Genomic DNA, 22,533 nt, shown 5'->3' on the forward strand with positions numbered 1-22,533 from the left:
TTCCAAACAAAAATTGAACAAAGAAACCATAGATCTCAATAACACAATCAATAATTTAGACTTAACAGACATTTATAGAATATACCATCCAACCAAGAGCGAATACACTTTCTTCTCAGCAGCACATGGATCCTTCTCTAAAATAGACCATATATTATGCCACAAAGCTAATGTCAGCAAATACAAGAAGATAGAGACACTACCTTGTATTCTATCAGATCATAATGGATTGAAATTAGAAATAAATGAAAGAGTAAAAAACAGAAATTACTCCAACACCTGGAGACTAAACAATATGCTATTATATGATGAATGGATAACAGAAGATATTAGGAAGGAAATTAAAAAATTCTTAGAGGTAAACGAGAACAAAGAAACAACATATCAAAATCTCTGGGACACCATGAAAGCGGTACTTAGAGGAAGATTTATTTCATGGAGCGCATTTAATAAAAGAAGTAAAACTCAAAAAATAAATGACCTAACACTACAGCTCAAAGCCCTAGAAAAAGAAGAACAGACCAACACCAAAAGTAGTAGAAGACAGGAAATAGTCAAACTGAGAGCTGAAATCAACGAAATTGAAACGAAAGCAACAATACAAAAAATTGACAAAATAAATAGTTGGTTCTTCGAAAAAATAAACAAAATTGATAAACCTTTAGCCACACTAACAAAGAGAAGACGAGAGAAAACCCAAATCACTAAAATTCGGAATGAACAAGGAAATATCACAACAGACACAACCGAAATACAAAACATAATTAGAAGCTATTTTGAAAACCTATACTCCAACAAAATAGAAAATTTCGAAGACATCAACAGGTTTCTAGAGACATATGAATTGCCTAAACTGAACGAGGAGGACATACACAATTTAAATAGACCAATTTCAAGTAATGAAATAGAAGAAGTCATCAAAAGCCTACCAACAAAGAAAAGTCCAGGACCAGATGGGTTCTCAGCCGAGTTCTACAAAACTTTTAAAGAAGAACTCATTCCAATACTTCTCAAAGTATTCCAGAAAATAGAAGAGGAGGGAACTCTCCCAAACTCATTCTATGAAGCCAATATTACCCTGATTCCTAAACCAGACAGAGACACATCGAGGAAAGAAAATTTCAGACCAATATCCTTAATGAACATCGACGCAAAAATTCTAAACAAAATTTTAGCAAATCGCATAAAAAAACATATTAAAAAGATAGTGCACCATGATCAAGTGGGTTTCATCCCAGGGATGCAAGGTTGGTTCAACATCAGAAAATCAATAAATGTAATTCACCATATCAATAGACTTAAAGTCAAGAATCACATGATTATTTCCATAGATGCAGAAAAAGCATTTGATAAAATACAGCACCCCTTCATGCTCAAAACACTAGAAAAAATAGGGATAGTGGGAACATTCCTTAACATTGTAAAGGCCATCTACGCTAAACCCATTGCTAATATCATTCTAAATGGTGAAAAACTGAAAGCATTCCCTCTAAAAACTGGAACAAGGCAGGGATGCCCTCTTTCACCACTTCTATTCAATATCGTCCTTGAAACTCTAGCCAGAGCAATTAGACAGACCAAAGAAATTAAAGGGATACGAATAGGAAAAGAAGAACTCAAACTATCCCTATTTGCTGATGATATGATGGTATACTTAGAGGAACCAGGAAATTCCACCAGAAAACTTTTAGATCTCATAAGTGAATTCAGTAAAGTAGCGGGATATAAGATCAATGCACATAAATCGAAGGCATTTTTATATATAAGCGATGAATCTTCAGAAAGAGAAATTAGGAAAACTACCCCATTCACAATAGCTTCGAAAAAAATAAAGTATTTGGGAATCAATCTCACAAAAGAGGTGAAAGACCTCTACAATGAGAACTACAGAACACTAAAGAAAGAAATTAAAGAAAACCTTAGAAGATGGAAAGATCTCCCATGTTCTTGGATAGGAAGAATTAATATTGTCAAAATGGCCATACTACCAAAAGTGCTATACAGATTCAATGCAATTCCAATTAAAATCCCAATGATGTACCTTACAGAAATAGAGCAAGCAATTATGAAATTCATCTGGAAGAATAAAAAACCCAGAATAGCTAAAGCAATCCTTGGCAGAAAGAGTGAAGCAGGGGGTATCGCAATACCAGATCTTCAACTCTACTACAAAGCAATAGTAACAAAAACGGCATGGTATTGGTACCAAAATAGACAGGTGGATCAATGGTACAGAATAGAGGACACGGACACAAACCCAAATAAATACAATTTTCTCATACTAGACAAAGGGGCCAAAAATATGCAATGGAGAAAAGATAGCCTCTTCAACAAATGGTGCTGGGAGAATTGGAAATCCATATGCAACAGAATGAAACTAAACCCATATCTCTCACCATGCACGAAACTAAACTCAAAATGGATTAAGGATCTCGGAATCAGACCAGAGACCTTGCATCTTATAGAAGAAAAAGTAGGTCCAGAGCTTCAACATGTCGGCTTAGGACCAGACTTCCTCAACAGGACTCCCATAGCACAAGAAATAAAAGCAAGAATTAATAACTGGGATAGATTCAAACTAAAAAGCTTTCTGTCAGCAAAGGAAACTATCAGCAATGCAAAGAAAGAGCCTACAGAGTGGGAGAAAATCTTTGCCAATCATACTTCAGATAGAGCGCTAATCTCCAGAATCTATAAAGAACTCAAAAAACTCTACACCAAGAATGTAAATAATCCAATCGACAAATGGGCTAAGGAAATGAATAGACCCTTCACAGAAGAAGATATACAAGCAATCAACAAACATATGGAAAAATGTTCAACATCTCTAGTAATAAGAGAAATGCAAATCAAAACCACCCTAAGATTCCATCTCACCCCAATTAGAATGGCAATTATCAAGAATACAACCAACAACAGGTGTTGGCGAGGATGTGGGGAGAAAGGTACACTCTTACATTGCTGGTGGGGCTGCAAATTAGTGCAGCCACTCTGGAAAGCAGTGTGGAGATTCCTTAGAAAACTTGGAATGGAAACACCATTTGACCCAGCTATCCCACTCCTTGGCCTATACCCAAAGGACTTAAAATCAGCATATTACAGAGATACAGCCACATCAATGTTCATAGCTGCTCAGTTCACAATAGCCAGATTGTGGAACCAACCTAGATGTCCTTCAATTGATGAATGGATAAAGAAAATGTGGTATGTATATATACAATGGAATATTACTCAGCCATAAAGAACGATAAAATTATGGCATTTGCAGGCAAATGGATGAAACTGGAGAATATCATGCTAAGTGAGATAAGCCAATCTCAAAAAACCAAGGGAAGAATGATATCGCTAATAAGTGGATGATGACACATAATGGGGGGTGGGAAGGGTTAGTGTTGGGGTTGGAGTTGGGTTTAGGGAGGGGGGGCAGGAATGGAGGAAGGAAGGACTGTATAGATGGAGGGGAAGGGTGGGAGGGGAGGGGGGGAAGGGGAAAAAATGGCAAAATGAATCAAACAACATTACCCTATGTAGATTTATGATTACACAAATGGTATGCCTTTACGCCATGTACAGACAGAGAAACAACATGTATCCCATTTGTTTACAATTTTATAATTAAAAAAAATATATATATAAAAAAAAAAAAGAACTGGTAAATTGTATGCCTCTAATAATCCAAAAGAAATTATTGAAATTAAAGTTATTACTTTTACCCACAGAAGGACTTCAGAATTCTCTAGGAAAATAAGTATTCAAAAATAACCTTTGAAGTTTGAAAACAAAAGCAGGCAAGCAGCTTAATAGTACAGAAGATCCTATGTCTGAGCTGCTGAAAGATTAATTGGTATTTTAAAGGACGTGCTAAGTTCCTCTGATGCCACTTCTAAGCAGCCAAACCTCCCAGTCCCTTCTGCTTGTCTCTCATTCTGCCCTTTCTCTACTCCTTCTCCCTCTGCTGTTTTCTCTTTCTTCCTCTCTCTGCATAGCATTGTCTTCAATTTTCATCTTCATTCCTACATGGTTTTCTATTCTGTACCTATCCCTTACACCCAGCTTTTGCTCATTGTGCATTCACTTATTCAATAAGTTATTTGCTCATTACACAAACATTTATTGGGCATTATGGATTCTACCATTTTAACCTATGGATTCTGCCATTATTAACCTTAAGGTCCAATGGCAGAACAGATTAGTAAACAGTATAGTGTAATAAGCACCGGGTGTTCCTGGATTCTCATGTGACACAAAAGTGAATTCACAAATTGGTCTTCTATCATATTTTCATCTGCTTGAAATATTTTTCTCCCTTTATTTGCCTGACTAGATCTTCCACATGCTGTAGGTCTCAGCTGAGATAGCATTTCCTCCTATATACTGATGCCCCCATTTAGAAACAAAGTCTTGTTTTGTGCCTCAGAGTCATTGTACATACCCTTTCAAATATAATCTAAATGGATTTCAAATTGTGTTACTCGTTCAGGAAATGAATAACACTTCTCTTCTGTAGCCTGCATTATTGCATGAGGATGTTTATATCAAAGCAACAGAATTCTATAGCATCCAAAACTTTTAACTTTGGGCAGTATAGAAAAGATATAACTTACAAGCAAATTCTAAATATAAGTCTCCATTTAAGGGAACTGGAAGGGAGGAGAATCTTCAGTGTGGTAGTTAAAAAAATGTAACAGATTTCTTCACATTCTTGGATGTATAACTCTTTGGGTGCAATGCAACTCTGCAGCTACTCCTATGAAGAAGTGGAGTCTATTTTTGCATTCCTTATGCCTGTTGTCATGTGACATATAATAAGCCACTGGAAAACAGGATGCAAGCAGAAAGCTGAAAAGTACTTAACCATTGGGGTTTGTCTTCTTTTATTAAATTTGGGAGCCCTTTCACACCTTGGAAATAAGCCTAGCTTAGCCTTCTAGATGATGATCCAGTTACTTCCATTACTCTTGCAAATAGCCAACCACTAGAAAAATGATCAAGGCCATCAATTTCCATCTTACTGCAATGCATAAGAAGTCTAATCAATAACATGTGAGGTAGATATGAGTCATGAACTTAACCCAGAGTTACCAATCCACAAAATCATGGACAAATAAATGGTATTGCTTTAAGCCATTCACTTGGGGTAATTTTTTTATGCAGAAAAACTAACTAATAAAAGTTTACTCAAAATAACATGTGTTTTTAAAGAAAAGCACAGTGTAAATATGCCTGATTAAAGAGTAGAAGCAAAAATTCTTCCCCATCCTGGTTGTGACAATCCAAATTCTGTCTATCCATTCAAGTTGTACAAGGAAAAGCTTTCACTTAAAGCAACATTTGCCTAGATTATATTAAAATTGAATGTTGAATTTCATTAAAAACTGATTCTAACCAGGTTAAGTGGATAACTTACCATGAACTTTGAGTGACCTCAGTATACTAGAACATTATTGGACCTATCTAAAAACTCCTCTTTGCTAAAAAATGGCACTTGTTTTAATCAATCATATACAGACCTATGAATGGACTCACTCTGTCCACGTGTGATAGTTTTTAATTCTTACACCATAATGTAATTCCCTTCCTAACAATTAAAAAACCTTGAATTCCCCCCCTCTAAAAACTATTCAGTGAATGATTCACTTGTATGTATTCCCTTGCTTGGCAAGTTAATAAACTCAATCCTGCGTTGTGGTTTTTTTTTTTTTTTTTCCATAAAATTAAACTAGACTTCTTGCCATTCTGGGAGTATGACTATATTGTTCCCATACTAAGTATTCCATAAGAAAATCCAATATATTATATGTGTCTACTTTACCATTATGCTTAGTTAATTCTTAGTTTCTTTTTGCTTATTCAACATATATCTTACTATAAATGAGGATTCCTACAATGTCTTAGGAAAAATCTAAATAATTGGTTAGTCAATGACAACTAGGATTTTTAAAAAAATTTTTTAGTTGAAAATGGACTCCTTCCTTCCTTCCTTCCTTCCTTTCTTTCTTTCTTTCTATGTGGCACTGAAAATTGAACCCAGGGCATCACACATGCCAGGCAAGTGCTCTACCACTGAACCACAACCCCAGCCCTCTATTTGGAATTTTTTTAAATGATGAAGAACATTTATCACAAGATCCTCATTAAGTATCTATGATATAATCCAAAGACTTAAAAATTAAGTATTCAATAACTTCAAATTAAGGGAAGTGTGAAAATAAGGCGACTCTTCTATAGTCATCCATCACTTGTTAAAACATATCTCATAATAATTTTATATATCTAACCACCCCCCAAGAAAACCTCAAAAATTAAAAAAATTTGCATTCTGAAAGTAGAAACCAGATTGCAATACATTAATTAATTAATTTAACACTGAGCATCTTCACATGGCATTAGATACTGGGAGTCAATGCTGAATATGGTAGACATAGTTCCTGCTTATATGATAGCAGGCGAAACAACCATTACAATTGCAATTAGTTCAATAAAGGAGGAACATTGGATACTGAGAGCATGTAAGGAAGGTACGATCCCAGTTCACAATAAAGTACTATCAGTACTGAACTCTAAAGGCTTGGTAAGATAAAGTGAAGAGGAGAAAAGTGATACAGACAGAGGGACTGCCATATGTAAAGACACTGAGGTAGGAAGAAGCACAGGATGCTTGAAGAACTGAAATAAATCCAGTGTACCTGGAGTGTAGAGTGTGAGAAAAGAGGTAAGAGCCAGGCCAGACAAGGAAGTTCTTATGGGCCTAGTTAAGAATGTTGATCTTTATTCTAAAAGTAGATGGACCAATTAAAAGATTTTGCTTTGGGGAACAAAATGATAAGATTACCTTTTTAAAAAATCATTCCAGTTACAGACAAAAGAATAGACTGGAAGAGGGCAAAAGAAGCTGTAAACATACCAATTTGAAGACTATTACATGAGGGGTTGGAGTTGTAGCTTAGTGGTAGAGTGATAGCCTAGCAAGCATAAAGCACTGGGTTCAATCCTCAGTACCACATAATAAATAAATAAATGAATAAATAAACAAAATAAAGCTATATTTAAAAAATACTATTTATTGCATGAGTACAGGTGAGAGACAGTAGCCTAGACTAGGGGGAAAGTTGGAAATGAAAAAAAAAATGAGAAAGGAGACAAAATTACTGGGACCTAATAATTACCTAGAAATGAGCAGTGAGAAGCAGAAGGTATCCAAGGTTGATACCTTGGGTTTTGGCTTAAGGATCTGGATGAATGGATGACCATGTAGACAATGACTTGTTGAAATTAAGGTGCTTGTGAAATATCAAGTGCAGATTTTGAATAGGTAATTGGATGCACTAGTATACAGCTCAATGATGATTGGGTTAGAGATATAAATCTAAAAGTTGTAGATATAAAGATGGAAAATGAAGTCAGGTGCTTGGATGAGAACAATCAGGGATGGGTCATAGAGTGACAGAAGAATAAAGTCAACTGCCATGTCTTATGGAGTCTTACTATTTGAAGATCAGGTAGCAAAGAATGATCTGTCGGGCTGGGATTGTGGCTCAGTGATAGAGTGCTTGCCTAGCATGTGTGAGGCACTGAGTATGAATCTCAGCAGCACATAAAATAAATAAATAAAGATATCCTGTCCATCTACAACTAAAAATATTTTTAAAAACAATAAAAGAATGATCTATCAAAGATACTCAGAAGCAACAAACAGAGAAATAAAAGGAAAACTAGAACGGTATGACATGATGGAAGAGAAGGGGCAAAATATTTCAGGATAGAAAATCATCACTGGGCTGGAGATCAGTGGTATAGTGCTCGCCAAGGCCCTCAATTTGAACCGCATCACTGAAAAAAAAGGAAAAGAAATAATCATCACCAATGAATATTGCTAAGTGGTCAAGTAAAATAAGGATTGCAATCTTGTTATTGGTCCTAAAGCACGGAGAACATTGTGATCTTGGTAAGTACCATTTATTGGAAAGGTTGAGAAACATATGGAATAGGGAGAATATATACATGAATGACTGTTTTGATGACCTTGGATGTAGTTTAGTCATATTTCCTCAACTAGAAGATGTAAGGTTTTGATAATAAGAGTCAAATTTTGTATTTTTCCCATAAAGTATAGCTCAAAATTGAGCACTCAATAGTTACATAATAAATGCTGAGTAAAGAGAACTCCTCAATAAGTTCAAATTATTAACTCATTTATCTAAAAAGCACTTAATGAGCCATGATTCCTCAAGTACATGCTCAGTTTTAAATATTGGTATTATAGAAAATAGTCCTTGTCTTCAAAGAGATTATGGGAAGGTAAATAACAATTACATTGCAGTATACTAAGGACTGACATGAGTCTACAGGTGCTTCAGAAATATATAGAAAGAGTACCTAATAGAGACCAGATGTGACAGAAGGTATCCCAGAGGAAGTGGTATTTGAATATAGTTTTAAAAGACAAGGAGAAATTAGCCATCTTGAGAAGAATTTTTTAGATAAAGAAAACTGGCACTCTGGATTCCAGGAGAGGACGCTTGACTGGTAATATTGTTGGGTGACATGTGTGAGATAGTAAAAATTATGTACATAAAGAATGCAGTGTCTCTGGCCAGGGCAGTCGTCAAGGCTTGGTGGGCTAAGTTCACTATCACTGTCTGCTGTAATCTGACCTCGATGGAGAGGATGTCCTATTTCTAAATGGGTGGTTGAATTCTAATTGAGCCACCTTCCTGGAGAAGTATGAACAGGACAGAGGCCACCACAGTGAGGATATTCCCCACAGGGGTGTGGTGGGGGGACTGGGAGGCATCTGATTTGATGGCATTGGACTGAAGTAGGACAGCAGATGTAAAAATCAAGGCAGTTGGATGTAAGGTCTTCAGTCATTAGAAAACCATCTTTAATGAACAAGCAAAATCTATCTTCTTTTTGAGAATATCAGTAACTAGACAGTTTAAAAATGAATTAATAGAATTACATGATAAATCCTAAGAATTGGAAAGTCTTGGGTGTTTCTACTTTGGATCAACCACACCTTGTCAGGCATTATACCAGGAACCCAGGTTTAGCTAGAGAACTTGACTCTGAACTTTACCTCAGTCTCTTTGACATTAGGATTGTTCTATATCACAGGAGCAGGTTAGAGATTCATTCAACATCAAGTTGCAGGGTGGAGTACAGAATATTGGGACGTCATCTAAGGAGACCATGATTTCTCAGTTCATATAAAGAATAATTTCTAAGTACTTAATAATGGATAAATACACACATAAGTATCACTCAGAGGCAAAAATGAAACTAGTTAGTGTATATAAATTATTATTGAAGGTCGAAAAAAATTAGAAGCTACTTATATAAAGTCCTACACATGCTATTAGATATAATAGTCACTTAAATACTACAAAAAATATCTATTGACTCACTTTTGGCATAATATGCTTTACTGGATTAATGTAATCTTGATAATTTGGTGCAGACTGACAAGGTAATTAATATTACCATATCACCTGTGGAGAAGTACTTGCCGGATTTCCTAGCATAAGTTTAGCACAAGGGTTTGGCTCAGTAAAAGGGTGGCAGCTGGTGTGGAGAGTGAGCAGACAGCTGTCTAGGAAGCCACTGTCTCCTGGCAACTGAGGAAAACCCTATCAAGGATGAAACATACTTTCTGGCTTGCCAAGTCCCGGTGCTGGCAACTTGTAAGGATGAGTTAGACATTTTTAGTTTTTTTTTTTCCCCCTGTAAATACAAAGTACTTTAAAGTAAATCTTAGAACCTTTTGCAGATAACACATTCCAACAGAAACATACACACAATGGATTTTGGCACATAGTCTGTATGAGTTCCTTGAACACCATACGTGCATTAATCTGCAGAGAATTATAATAAAAAAAAGGCATGTGTCTCTTCCTCTTTTAAATTTTACCTGGTTTGTACATCTTAATGTCTGAGCATTTATACTGATTTATTCTTCTCTTCTATGCAACTGTGATAGAGAAAGCAATACTTTGGAATTCCTCTTCATGATTCTTTCTCTTTGTGGATCAAATGTTTTAGTATTAATACATAGGTTAATAAAGAGGAGTCACTGGAAATAATGCCCAAAACATATCTTAAGATGCAGCACAGATCCTTTAGTGACTACAAAATAAGCAACAGATTCAAGGATCACAATTATTTCCAAACCATGGGTATGCATCACATATGAAAAGATCCAAGTTTTTGTTTGGGGTCTCTTTAGACCTATTTCCTGGCTCATTTGAATTCTCATTCTAGGATCTTCCATGTCAGAACTGGCAGAGAAAAGAGAGGACATTTATAGTGTAATAGACCTTGTTTCTCTGAAATAGTCCAAAAGTCTAAAATTAATAATCTTCCCTTATTATTTAAATTTTTATTTAAAAAAATCACACAGTAAAATTAAACCTTTTAATGCCTACTTTTATAATTTTAATGCATATATCAGTATATGTAGCCATTATCGTAAGCAAGTTATTAAAAGTTCATAATTTTTTTTTTGTACTTGGGATTTAACCCAGAGGCACTTTACTACTGAGTCACATTCCCAGCTCTTTTTATTTTTTTATTTTGAGACAGAGTCTCACTAAGTTGTTGAAGGCTGTGATAAATTGCTGAGGTTGGCCTTGAACTTGCAATTCTCCTGTCTTAGCCTTTCGAGTTGCTGGGATTACAGGTGTGCGCCACCATGCCCAGCATATAATCTTATTTTTAAGAACAAATATTTTTCATTATCAATTCACAGTCAGGTAATAAGGACCTTTCAAATATGCATGCCAAAGTACTGGAAGAATCTGTCAAAAGGAAAAGATACCAAGAGGGAAGAAGACATGTAGAAGAGCAAACTTAATCTACTTTACAGTTGTGCAAAATTTCATGTGTAAAGAAATTAAAATTCACTTTGATTCCATACCTATCTTTCAGGAACCCCACTGAAAAGCTGTAAATTATATGGTATGGAAACCCTACAAACAGCAGTGATGTATTTTTTAGTTAAGTGACTACCACTATAAAAATTATTCCAAATAACTAAGCAGTGTCTTCTCTGTCTATTGTTATAAGATGCCAAACAGAAATGAATGAATCCTTTTTGTCTTGGGAAGCAGACAGACAAAAAGTTTTTGATTGGGGGCTGGGGATATAGCTCAGGTTCGTAGAGTGCTTGCCTATCAAACACAAGGTCCAGGGTTCAATCCCCAGCACCTCAAAAAAAAACCAAAAAAACTTTTTGATCAAGTAGAGGCAACTTTTAACATTATTAACAGAAGACAGAGTCTTGACAAACCAATAAAAATTTTGTCTTTTTACACTGAATATAAATAAGGAAAATGCTCATTTCTAAAGTGAATGGACTTCTCCAATGTTCTATAATGAACTGAAAATGACACAATGATACAGGTCAAAGAATTCTAAAGTGGGGCTATTTTTACTAAAACTGCTGGATATACAAGCTTTAAGTTAGTAGACACTGGGAACAGTACATGCTGTTGTAAAGCATCCTAGAATTTCTGAATATTCTGCAAGTTCCTGAAATGGTCATCTGATGACATATAAATCTTGGATTTTCATTAGAGAGATGAAACCTTAATCCTAACAATCCAGATAAACAAAGCATCTTTGATGAACTCTTCTGTGAAATTTCTACAAGTGTTCACCAATAGAAACTAAAGTTGTGACTCTCAAATGATCCTAAGAATTCAAACTCCCAATTCAGGAAACATTATTGAAAAAATGTGGCCCAAGCCTATAACACCAGCTGCTTGGGAGGTTGAGGAAAGAGAATTGTGAGTTCAAGTCAGCCTCAGCAATTTAGCAAGACCCTGTCTCAAAATAAAATAAAAAAAGGACTGAGGATATGGCTTAGTGGTTAAGGGCCCCAGGTTCAATCCCTAGTACAGAAAGAAAGAAAAAAAAAGAAAGAAAAAGAGGAAGGGAAGGAAGAGAAGGGCAGGGATATTGGTTTAGAATCTTGACACCAGTTCCCAAATTGTGTTTCTTTTTTTAGAAATATATCTAAATGTAACCTAATATATTGCTCTGTAAGAACAGATGGTGAGTAGAAATGTTCCTTAAGCTATTTATTAAATTCAGTGATACTGCTTCCTGCATGCCGATGGAACTTTCCATTAGTACTAAAACTTCCTTAATTTGGTTTCTCTTGAATTTGATAATTTTAGTATGCATAACAAACTCCTGTGGAATTTGTGTAAATGCATTCCTATAGGTTCTGATTCAGGAGGTCTGAGTAATAATCCAGTAATATGCACTTTTTTGTTTCAGTGCTGGGATGGAACCCAGGGCCCTGTAGGTGGAATCTGTACATTTAACCAAGTACCTAGATGATTTTGATGTCCTTGATATGCAATTACAGTCTTAGAAACGCTGCTTTACTTGAAAATAAAAATTATAAGGGCTAGAGTTGTAGCTCAGTGGTAGAGTGCTTGCATAGTATGTGTGAGGCACTACATAAAAATAAACAAATAAATAAATAAATAAAATAAAGGTATTGTGTCCATCTACAATGAAAACTTTTTAAAAAGTTCACACCCAAACATAAAAGAAAATAAGAATTCTGTACATGTATCCCTGTGTTCCAGAGTGACATATATATATCTAATTACAAAAGAATTATTAGGGGCTGGGGATGCATGTAGTTCAGTGATAGAACACTTGCCTAGTATATGCAATACCCTGGGCTCAATCCCTAGCATTGCTCCCCATCCCCCCAAAAATTATTATGCTAAAGTTTCTAATTAGTTGTTTTTCATATAGGAAGGACCCTAAAACAAGTCACAAAGAATTTTAGGTTCCTTCATAAATGTATAGGATTCATGCCAGAAAGCATTCAAAAGAAAATATGAAGATTTGGGAAGAAGTTCAGAAATTCAAAGTATATTGCTTTCTAGATCTAGAAGAGGTGGGGTAGATATTATTTGGACCAGGGGTTAGCAAACCAAATCTGGTCCACTGCCTTTTTTTTTTAATATTTTTTTCTTAGTTGTAGGTGGACACAATACCTTTCCCTTTTTAAAAAAAAAATTTATTTTTATGTGGTGCTGAGGATCGAACCCAGGGCCTCACATGTGCTAGGTGAGCATGCTACCACTGAGCCACAACCCCAGCTCCCACTCCCTGTTTTTTTTATGGCTCAAAATCTCAGAGTGGTTGTTACATTTAAAAATAGTTTTTAAAAAATCAAATGAAGAATAATATTTTGTGGCATGGAAAGATGATATGAAATTCAAATTCAGTATCCATAAATAAACTTTCATTGGAACACAGTCATGCTCATTTATTTACAGATTGTCTTTCAGTGTTTTTGCACTTCAGTAGTTGTGACTCAATTTGCCAAGCAAAAAGCTTTTAACTTTTATGTAATCAAATTTATCATTATTTTTATGGTTTTGAGTCATGGTTTAAAAAAAGAGTTTCTCTGGTATAAAAGAAATTAAAGCCTGATTTTGTATGGCATCATTTTTCATACACAGATACTTAGTGGGATATAGTCTAAGGACCAAATAAAGCTTCAGGTAAATCTAAAACCTCATTTAGTATATTTGTTATCAGTATGCTTGCTGGCATTATTATTTTGAAGCTATTTTATATATTTATATGTTGTTAGGAACCAAGACTTTCAGTATAAGATAAAAAAGAAATACAAATATAAAATCAGGGAAATTAGATAAGAATCCTGACACATTGTGTTTGATACAAAATTATCAATATGAACTCATTATTTTAAAGTTATATTGCTTATATCATGTAATATTTCAATGAAGTAAGTAGAAAAATTTTCATTGATTTCTTCTTGGATCAATTTAGTGATGTTTAAGAGTCAGATACCCATTGTGTAAGCCTTTGGCCTACCAATGCACTAAAACTGAGTTGTTTTTGTTCTTACATTATCCAGTCTGCATCTTTCATGTTATCTATGCCCAAACTAGATGTGCCTGCCATTTTCCTTGTAGGTGTGTTTGGCAATTCCGGTTTGGGGTCATAGCTTTTTTTTTTTTTTCCATGAAAGATTTTTTAAAAAATGAAAAAAAAAGTAAAAAATACACACAGAATAAATATTCCTATCCCTTATAGTTGTTAAAAGGAGACTGAATGAATATTTCATATAAAGATTTTGTTACACTAAAGGAGTTTCTATCCTGTTATTCTGAATTGGAGTGAGTGTGTGTACATACATATTTTTTAAAAATAAACTTTATTAAGGTGAAACTTAAAAATTATATTTCTTAATCCTGAAGGGCCTCGAAACAATGACAATACAATATGTATGAGCACTCCCAGCTACCAGATTAATGATCTCCATTAAAAGGGTCCAGGAATCCTTAAAATGCATAAAGTTTCTTTTAGAGACTAAAGGAGTAATGTTAAGAAACAAAGGAGTTGAAGTTGTACTTTGAACATCAGAAACTTAAAATGAGCATGTGCAGCAATGCATGCCTGTAATCCCAGGGACTCACCAGATCAGGGCAGGAGGACCAAAAGTTTGAGGCCAGACACAGCAACTGAGCAATTGAGAGAGACCCTCTCTCAATATAAAAAAGAGTAGGTAAGTAGCTCAGTGGTAAAGTGCCCCTGGGTTCAATTCCCATTACAAAAACAGAAAAAGAAAAAATATTACTGTAACTAAAAAACATTGAATAGATTCATGATAATGCTCAATAATACTTGGATTCATAATAATGCTCAAAAAAGAACCCTTCCTCAGAAAAGAAATTTTTTTTTCTTTTGCTACCACTGGCAGTGACTGATGATAGGTTGACAGATCTTTCTCTCTCTTTTTTTGTATAGATACAAAAAAAAATTCTGAAATTCTTTAATTAAAAGGAAATAAATGTTTATTCTGTATTACTAGAAGAAAGTATATTTCAATGTACATAGCAACCAAGTGATAGTTGTTTCAGAAATTCCAAGGTAATTCAATATTAAGAAATCTATTAATAAAAAATTCTTCATTAATGGATCTAGGGTGAAAAGCAAATGATCATTTCCATAGATGTTGAAAAAGCATTTGGCAAATCAGTCTCAATTTAAAAAAAAAAAATTTTTTTTAGTTGTTGATAGACTTTTATTTTATTGATTGATTGATTTATATGTGGTGCTGAGAATCGAATCCAGTGCCTCACACATGCTAGGCAAGTGCTCTACCACTAAGCCACAACCCCAGCCCTCAGTCTCAATTAAAAAAAAAAAAAAATCACTCCATAAGACAGAAATCATGGGGTTTTTTGGTGGGGGCAGTGCTGGGGATCAAATCTAGGGTCTTGTGCATGTTAAGCAAATATTCTACCACCGAGCTACATCTTTGGCTCCTACACAAATTTTTCTTGTAATAAAATATTCCAATGGATTATAATTGCTATTTAAAGGAAATCCCCATGGTAAAGCAGTAACAACAGCAAAGAAAAGCACTTCTATTAAAGTAGGAAGCAAGACAAGAATGCCCATATTACCACTGTTATTTAATACTGTATTAGAGGTAATAGCCAATGCATTTAGGTAAGAGAAAGATGTTAGAAGTACAAAAATTGAAAAGGAAAGGTTTAGGGAAGTAGCTCAGAGGTAAAGCACTTGCCTAGTATGCAAGAGTTTCAATCCTGGGTTCAATTCCCAGCACTGGTGGGAATGGGGGATGAGCAAATATTGAAAAGGAAGAAGAAAAACTACTTACTTGAAGACAATGTGGTTGTTTCCCTAGAAAACGCAATAAATCAACTAAAATTTTACTGTAAGAGAACTCAGTAAGGTAGCAGGGAATAAAAACATAGAAATATTTTTCATTTATTTAGACTACATTCAGATGGAAAATACCATAAAAGAAGAAAGTCCTACTTATAATAGCAATATATATATATACACATATATACATATACACACACACGTATATGTATAATAACTAGTAAAAAATCTAACAAAAGAGATACAAAACATAAATGAAAAACTATATGATAAAACTTTAAGCTAGGTACAGTGGCACATGCCTGTAATCCCAGCATTGTAGGAGACTGACGCAGGGGGATCATAAGTTCAAGGCCAGCCTGGACAACTAAATAAGACCCTATCTCAAAATAAAATATAAAAAGGGCTGGGAAGGTAGCTCAGTGGTAGCGCACTCCTGGGTTCAATCCCCAGTACTGCAAAAATGAACAAAAAAACTTTAAGTCAGCATTGATGGATACAAAATAGGCAAGTGGAAAGACACATGTCTTCATATATAAACATCATTATTAAAGACATTTATTTCAGGGGCTGGGGCTGGGGCTGGGGCTCAGTGGCAGAACGCTTGCCTCCCATGTGTGAGGCACTGGGTTTGATCCTCAGCACCACATAAAAATAAACAAATAAAAGACATGCTGCCCATCTATAACTACAAAAAAATTTTTTTAAAAAGACATTCATTTCCTAAGCATTTAGGTAAGAGAAAGATGTTAGAAGTACAAAAATTGAAAAGGAAAGGTGGAAGTAGCTCAGAGGTAAAGCACTTGACTAGTATGCAAGAGTTTCAATCCTGGGTTCAATTCCCAGCACTGGTGAAATTTTTTTTTTAAAAAGACATTCATTTCCTAAGTTAATTAATACGTATAATCAGATATCTATAAAGGTTTGTTCTGGTTTCTTCTCCTGAGCATTTTCTTTCCCCCAAGTAGACAAGTTAATCCTGAAGTTCATATAAAAAGTAAATACACAATAACTAGAAGACATTAGAAAAAAGAAGAGCAAATAATGGTCACCAGCACTGTCAGATTAATAGAAATATTATTAAAAGATTCTATGACTAATGCAGTGTGGTACTCACACATAAAAGGGAAACAAACAGAACAAGAATTGGAAAAATCCAGAAATATACTCTAAAATATGCAGGAGTTTAGACTAAAGGTTCATCTCAAATTGGTGGGGCAAAAATAAACTATTCTACAATTTTTATTGGGACTGCTAAGTAGTCATTTGAAAAAAGGATTAAGTTGGATTCCTACCTTACATATTTTACTAGGATAAATTCCAAATGGATAATATTTAAAATGAAAATAAAACCATAATAAGTCCAGAAAAAAAAGGGAGAATTCTTTTAATATTTTGAAATGTAACAGTGACTCAAAATATGGATGCCAGAAAAATAAAAATTAAGTTTGACTCCACAGAAATTAAAAAAAAACTTGCATGACAAAAGATAAATGGCAAATGGAAAATGGGGAAATATTTGTAACTCACATTACATGATTTTATGTAAAAGGAAGATAATTAAGAATTCATATTTGTATGTGCTAATGTATGCATAAAGGAACTCTATAAAGATTCATAGAAAACTAAAAATAGTAGTTATCTATGGCAGAAGTGGAGTACTAGGTGGATGGAGGATAAGAATGGAAGGGGAATTTTCCACTTTTTATACATTTTGCCTTTCAAACCAGAAGAATATATCACCTATCTGGAAAGTTAAATTTTTAGGTAGTCTCAACTGTCATATTTTTCAGTGCAAGGAGAATAAATAGAGAAATAAACATATAAGTGGAGTCCTAGTGAGACAATTAAATCTATGAATACAAAGAACTTTTTATGGACTTCATTAGTCTCCACAGTGCATCGAAAAAAGTGAAACACATAGCGGTAGCTCAATAAATACTTTTTGAATAACCATAACATCATTTTCTGAAGTTCTGTTTATATTCACATTATTGTTCTACTAGATTTTCAATGTAATGAAATAGAAAATCAATCAAAAATAATACAAATTTTGGGGTTGGGGTTTTGGCTCAGCGATAGTGCACTTGCCTCATCTGCATGGGGCACTTAGTTCAATCCTCAGGACCACATAAATAAATAAAAATAAAGGTATTGTGTCCATCTACAACTAAAAAAAATTTTTTTTAAAGAAAATAGTACAAACTTTACCTGTTGCAGATAGTATCAGGAACATGTACCTTCAGGTCTTCTGTGACATCTCTCATTACCCTCTGGTAACCAGACATTTCTGGGTCTTTGATATAATAAGGATTGTTTCTCATTAAATATTCTCCCAAATAATTAATTGGGTCAAACTTGGTTGGAAAGTCGTCATCTGTCAAAATCTTCTTCTTTTCTAATTGCATTAACATTTTTTCCATTCCAGGAACTAAGGTGGGTAGAAGTTTATCAAGCAAATATGCACGAGTTTTCAGTGTCGTGCTTTCAGTATTAAACCACTCTTTGGCCAAATTATCCTTAGGGAGTTTTTTTTCAGACTTTTTTTCCAGTTCCTTCTTCATATTATCCTTATCTATTACTTTCTGCTGCATTTTCCTGGCGCTTGCCTCCACTCTTTCCAAAAGGTTTTTCTTCCATGGTTGTTCGAGCTTTGATTTTGGTTTAGTTTCATCTGAAGAAAAAATTACTTTTGCAGGTTTTCTAATCACAACATTCCCTGAGATTTCAGTGGTAGGGGCCTTTGTTGAACTAGTTGGAACATTTGGCTGCCCCGCCAGGTTACATTCTAAGGGGAAAAAGAGTGAAATGTAAGAAATATTAGAAGTAGATTTTAATCAATGGAATTTTAGCATATTATTACAAAAAAGTTTTGTACATCCATTTACACGGATTTTGGAACACCATCAGTTAAAAGTGACAGAAAGTCTGGCAATAGTTACTTGAACCATGAAAACATTTACTGTTGACTTAATCAGGAGTTAATCAGCAGTTCAGTGATCTCATTCAGTACTCAACCTGCTTCTATTGCTCTTGGTTCATTTTTTGCACTTGTACCTTATGATCATACAATGGCTCTTATGGCTCCAGGCATCACTTCCTCATAAGAAAAAATAATTGGGGCTGGGTGCAGTGGTACATGCCTGTAATCCCAGAGGTTCAAGACTTCCCTTCATATTTCATTGGCCGTAATTAGGATATGTGTCCACAACACAGACCAGTAGCTGGCAAAGACAAATGGAATTACTATGAATAGTTTTGACCAATAGCAATTTATTCCTTGATATTAGAGTTGAACCAAGTTTTTCTCAAGTCAATTGATTTCTAACTGCTACAAAATCGAGGTTCAAGCCAGGCTTAGTGGCGCACGCCTGTAATCCCAGTGGCTCGGGAGGCTGAGGTAGGAGGATTGAGAGATCAAAGCCAGCCTTAGCAAAAGCGAGGTGCTAAGCAACTGAGGGAGAGCCTGTCTCTAAATAAAATACAAAATAGGACTAGGGATGTGGCTCAGTGCCTCAATGTCCCTGGATTCAATCCTCAGTACCAAAACAAAAAAAACCAACAAAATTGAGGTTCCATTGTCAGGCAAACAGGTGGGAAAATGTGTTCTCAGTAGGTAGTAAAGAGAGTTTACCACACATGTATATATATTCAAATATATTTCTAGTATTCTTATATTTCCAGACTTTTACATGTTTTTACTTTTAAAATGCCGGTTGGATCCCAATGATGTACCTCACAGAAACAGAGAAAGCAATCATGAATTTCATTTGGAAAAATAAGAGACCCAGAATAGCCAAAGCAATCCTTACCAGGAAGAGTGAAGCAGGAGGTATCACAATACTAGACCTTAAACTATACTACAGAGCAATAGCCACAAAAATGACACAAAATAGACAGGTAGAACAATGATATAGAATAGAAGACACAGAGACAAACCCACATAAATACAGTTAGCTCATGCTACACAAAGGTGCCAAAAACATACAATGGAGAAAAGATAGTTTCTTCAACAAATGGTGCTGGGAAAACTGGAAATTCATATGCAGCAAAATGAAAGTAAACCCCTATCTCTCACCCTGTACAAAACTCAACTCAAAATGGATCAAGGACCTAGGAATTAGACCAGAGTTCCTACACCAAAGAGAAGAAAAAGTAGGCCCAAATCTTCATCATGTAGGCTTAGGACCAGACTTCCTTAACAAGACTCCCAAAGCACAAGAAATAAAAGCAAGAATCAATAAATGGGATGGTATTGTATTAAAAAGATTTTTCTCAGCAAAGGAAACAATCAACAGTGTGAAGAGAGACCCTACAGAGTGGGAGAAAATCTTTACCACACACACTTCAGATAGAGCACTAATCTCCAGAATTTATAAGGCACTCAAAAAACTTAACACCGAAAATACAAATAACCTAATCAGTAAATGGGCTAAGGAACTGAGCAGACACTTCAAAGAAGAAGATATACAATCAATCAACAAATATATTAAAAAATGCTCAACATCTCTAGTAATTAGAGAAATTCAAATCAAAACTACCCTAAAATTTCATCTCACTCCAATTAGAATGGCTATTATCAAGAATACAAGCAACAATGGGTGTTGGTGAGGATGTGGGGGAAAAAAGGTACACTCATACATTGCTGGTGGGATTGCAAATTGGTGCAGCCACTCTGGAAAGCAGTGTAGAGATTCCTCAGAAAACTTGGAATGGAACCACCATTTGACCCAGCTATCCCACTCCTCGGTTTATACCCAAAGTACTTAAAATCAGCATACTACAGAGACACAGCTGTATCAATGTTTATAGCAGCTCAATTCACAATAGCTAGATAGTGGAACCAACCTAGATGCCCTTCAATAGTTGAATTGCTAAAGAAACTGTGGTATATGCACACAATGGAATATTACTCAGCCATAAAGAAGAATAAAATTATGGCATTTGCAGGTAAATAGATGGAGTTTGAGAATATCATGCTAAGTGAAATAAGCCAATAAGCCAATCCCAAAAAACTGAAGGCCAAACATTTTCTCTGATAAGTTATACTGATACATAACAGAAGTGGGTGGTAAGGGAAGAATGGAGGAATGAGACAAACATCATTACTTTATGTACATGTATGATTACATGAATGGGTGTGACTCTACATCATATACAACCACAGAAATGAAAAGTCGTACTCCATTTGTATACAATGAATCCAAATGTATTCTGTTGCCATCTACAACTAAATAGTGCAAACAATTTTTAAAAAATGCAGGTTGGAGATATTAGACCAAGATGGTGAACAGAAAATAGGTACCTATTTCCCTTCCCTACTGAAAATCTTTAGCAATTTCGGGAAAGGTTCTGTTGTATGGTTTTAAATATGCATAAGTTAGGTCAGATTCAAGAATTTTACATATGTTGTTCTCAAATTTTGATTAAAAATTTGTCACCAGCAGTTTTAGATTTACATGATCCATGTAATGTAATGTAATATGATCCAATGTAATATGCTGGCATCAGGCTGGAGTTGTGGCTCAGTGGTGGAGCATTTGCCTAGCATGTGTGAGGTACTGGGTTTGATTCTCAGCACCACATATAAATAAATAAAATAAAACTCTAACAACATCTAAAAAATATTTTTAAAAAAGAATGCTGGCATCGTGAAGGGGGCCTTCAGCAAGTCAGAAATCTTGAGGATCTCTGAAAAATGCAAGGCAGGTAGGAGTCAATTGATTAAAGAAAATATAGGAATAAAAATATACAGAAGACCACTGCAAAATTTGGGGCAGCTTTGAGGGTAACAGAAGAATGATTGATCTTTTTGTGTACCTTCATCCCCATTTGAGCTAATCATCAGGTATCAGAGACATTTACCCCTGCACTGAGACAAGAGTATATAAGTTTACACTAGAGAGATGATATTTACACACACACACACACACACACACATACAGAAAATGAATTATCAACAGATTTTATGGTCTGCACATCTAACCCCTCCTCCACAATTACTGGCAGCAGACTTCAAAAAACAGAAAGATCCACACAAAAGCAAGCAAATAATCTCAAATGCAAACGTAATTACACATACAGAAGACACGAGGAATATTTAAGTAAAACCATCTCCATGGCTAAATTCAACAAATGCAATAACTAATACCACCTAAGGAAATATCATTAATAGAAAAAGTGTAAATCTGTTCTCTACTATTATAATTCATATATCTCAGAGCAAAGAAATTAGAAGAAATAAGAATATTATGAACTTTTTTTTAAATTAAGAGAACTTGGAAATCTGGTATTCAGATCTTGGTTTCTAATACCATTCTCAAATTAAAAAAACAAACAAACAAACCCAGAATTGCTTAGAGAAATGGATAATGGATGCCTCGAACCCAGTGCCTCAGACATGCTAGGCAAGTGCTCCACCACTGAGCCAGCGATATAGCTATTTTCAGACACAGCTGAAATCTACCTCTAGTCTCACTTTTGCTCTGTTGAATTAATGTTTTTATTTTTATTGATTCTTTTTAGTTATATATAACACGAGGATTCATTTTGACATACTTATAAAAGCATGGAATATAATTGCTCTAATTGAGTCCTTAGTACTTTCCCTTTCCCTCCCCTCTCCCATACAACATTCCCTTCCTTCCACTAATTTTTCTGCTGTTTATAGTTTTTTTTTTAAATTAGTGTCTTGTGGATACACATAATGGTGAGATTCATTGTAGTATATTTATATACGTACATAGGAAAGTTACGTCAGAGTCAATGATTTTTACATAGGTTGTTCTCAAATTTTGATTTAAAATTTGTCACCAGCAGCTTTAGATTTACATGATCCAT

The 22,533-nt window shown here is 34.8% G+C and overlaps 1 protein-coding gene across 1 annotated transcript in view; it reads right to left on the reverse strand.

Annotated features, from left to right (window-relative positions):
* Efcab5 (EF-hand calcium binding domain 5) overlaps nucleotides 1-22,533 on the reverse strand; it is a 141,108-nt gene that overhangs the window by 101,336 nt on the left and 17,239 nt on the right. The window contains exon 4 of the mRNA XM_047543377.1: nucleotides 17,905-18,481. Within this exon, the coding sequence (XP_047399333.1) occupies nucleotides 17,905-18,481 (577 nt within the window). The remainder of the gene's footprint in view (nucleotides 1-17,904; nucleotides 18,482-22,533) is intronic.

Source organism: Sciurus carolinensis, chromosome 3 (assembly GCF_902686445.1).
Source record: "Sciurus carolinensis chromosome 3, mSciCar1.2, whole genome shotgun sequence".
NCBI classification, from domain to species: domain Eukaryota; kingdom Metazoa; phylum Chordata; class Mammalia; order Rodentia; family Sciuridae; genus Sciurus; species Sciurus carolinensis.